Source organism: Mandrillus leucophaeus, unplaced genomic scaffold (assembly GCF_000951045.1).
Source record: "Mandrillus leucophaeus isolate KB7577 unplaced genomic scaffold, Mleu.le_1.0 Scaffold109, whole genome shotgun sequence".
NCBI classification, from domain to species: Eukaryota; Metazoa; Chordata; class Mammalia; order Primates; family Cercopithecidae; genus Mandrillus; species Mandrillus leucophaeus.
The window spans coordinates 1482239-1484086 of NW_012099098.1; the positions used below are offsets into that span (position 1 = coordinate 1482239).

Below are 1848 nucleotides of genomic sequence, written 5' to 3' on the forward strand. Positions count from 1 at the left end.
AAAAAAAAAAAAAAAATTAAAGGTTGCCATAAACATGGGCCAATATGGTAAGTGCACTGTATGTTTATTGAATGAATAAACATTGGGCAGAGAGACATGTAGCTGACCTCCTGGGGGTGACCCTGGACCTGAAGCACTGGCTGGTTCCATAGCCCCCCAGGGTCCATTGGGACAGAGACACCACATCCCTCCACAACCCAGTACCTAAAGAATCCCGTTTTCAGGCCATAGCTTCGGAGGATACATTCCGTGAAGGCACAAGTGGAGCCCTTGAAAGAAAAGGGATTGTCTGGGCAGGCTCTACCCCACCAGCCACTTAATAGATCCCATACCCCTGGGTCCTGCCCCTCACCTTCCCCTTCGTCCCAGTGACGTGGATGATGTTCAGCCGGTCCAAGTCCTCCACCTGGGACAGACAGACAAGGTCCCCACCTCAGCTACGGGAATCACTAATGGGGGTGGGAGGTGGTCACTGGCTCTCTCTACCTTACCTGCAGCCCACTCCGTGCCAGGTACAGTTCCATGGCTTCCAGCTGTGTCTGGGGGTCACCCCGCTGGCGCTTCACCTGCTCCAGGTAGCCGGCATTGGTCTGCAGGGTATTAAGCATGCGCACGGCATCCTGGCAACCACAGTGCCCAGGTGGCAGGTTAAGGCTCACTCAGGGTCCACAGGCACAGAGACACCCAGCAGACCAGTGGCCAAGCCAGGGCAACAAGGCCAGTACCAGGCCTCCCTGCCGTGCCAGCCCCGTTACTTAGCCTGTAGGTTAAGCAACAGAGAGTATGGCATCTTTCCAGCTCTGGCAAATAGGGGAGCCTAGGGCAATTCAGCCCCACCCAGGGAGTGCCACACAAAGAAGATGGCATGACTAACGGGCTAGCCTTCCTTCCTGCCCAGGCTCCCCCGACTTTACTCCTGGGCCTTTGCCCTCATTCTCTCCAGTGGGGTCCATTGCTATATTGCTCCCTGCCAGGGCGGGGTCAGAACTACAGAAGGTTGGGGTATTCGAATTCTGGAGTTCCCCGAAGCTCCATCCCAACCTTCATGATTCTGGGGTTCCACATTCCAACCCACAGAAGAGCAACTGAGAGGAAGGAGGGGTGTGCCGGGGGTCACTCAGCCAGGAAGGCAGGTAGGTACTGCTTCAGGAGGGTTCACAATGGAAGTGGGAGTGGGGGTGCTATTTCCTTCCCCTTAGGCCTCATATTCCGTGCCTCCCACCCTCAGGACCTCAAGGCTGGCTGGAGGCCCCACCTTCATCAAACCAGTGCCACCCGTTTGACTGGCATCAGGTTCTGGTTTAGGGCAACTGGCTCTTGACACAGCGCCCGCGGACATTTTCTGTTTTCCAGGTTCTGGGGCCCTCCACTACCCCTGATTCCTGCCCGTCCCCCAATTCCAGGCACTTGGATCCCCAATCTTCTGAATCCTGGACACCCCACCCCCAGATCAATACTCCTGGATCTTTCAAGCCTGAATTCCTGAGTCTCTTCCCTCCCCTCTTTCCCCACTCCCACTGCCGGTTCAGACTCCGGGATCACTGGAACTCCAGCACCACCGCTGAGCCTCTGGGCTTCTGAATCCTAGCTCCAGCGACCCTTCCCACTCTCCAACCCGGGGCGGGGTCGCTAGAGTCTCCCAATTCCCAGACCCGGGCCCAACTTCCTGGTCCCTGTCCCCACCCCCAGACTCCAGGATGTTCCGCCTCCCGAGTCCCCCAGTCCAGGACTCCCGGTACCCTCTCGGCTAGCGGAGCCCGGATGTTCTGTGGCTCAGCGCAGGCCCACGTGTCGTCGCGCCCCAGCCCGCAGGCCCGCCTGATACCTGGTACTCCATGCTGGGCTCCT

The 1848-nt window shown here is 58.0% G+C and overlaps 1 protein-coding gene across 2 annotated transcripts in view; it reads right to left on the reverse strand.

The window, feature by feature from the left end:
• The window catches only part of FPGS (folylpolyglutamate synthase), a 12374-nt gene extending 10532 nt beyond the window's left edge, over positions 1-1842 (reverse strand). For both annotated transcript variants that reach the window (XM_011988244.1, XM_011988250.1), the window contains exons 1-4: positions 1826-1842; positions 492-620; positions 353-406; positions 205-269 (exon numbers count right to left, since the gene is read on the reverse strand). In XM_011988244.1, the coding sequence (XP_011843634.1) occupies positions 205-269; positions 353-406; positions 492-620; positions 1826-1837 (260 nt within the window). In that variant the 5' untranslated portion in view covers positions 1838-1842. The remainder of the gene's footprint in view (positions 1-204; positions 270-352; positions 407-491; positions 621-1825) is intronic.
• Between the last annotated feature and the right edge of the window lie 6 nt (positions 1843-1848).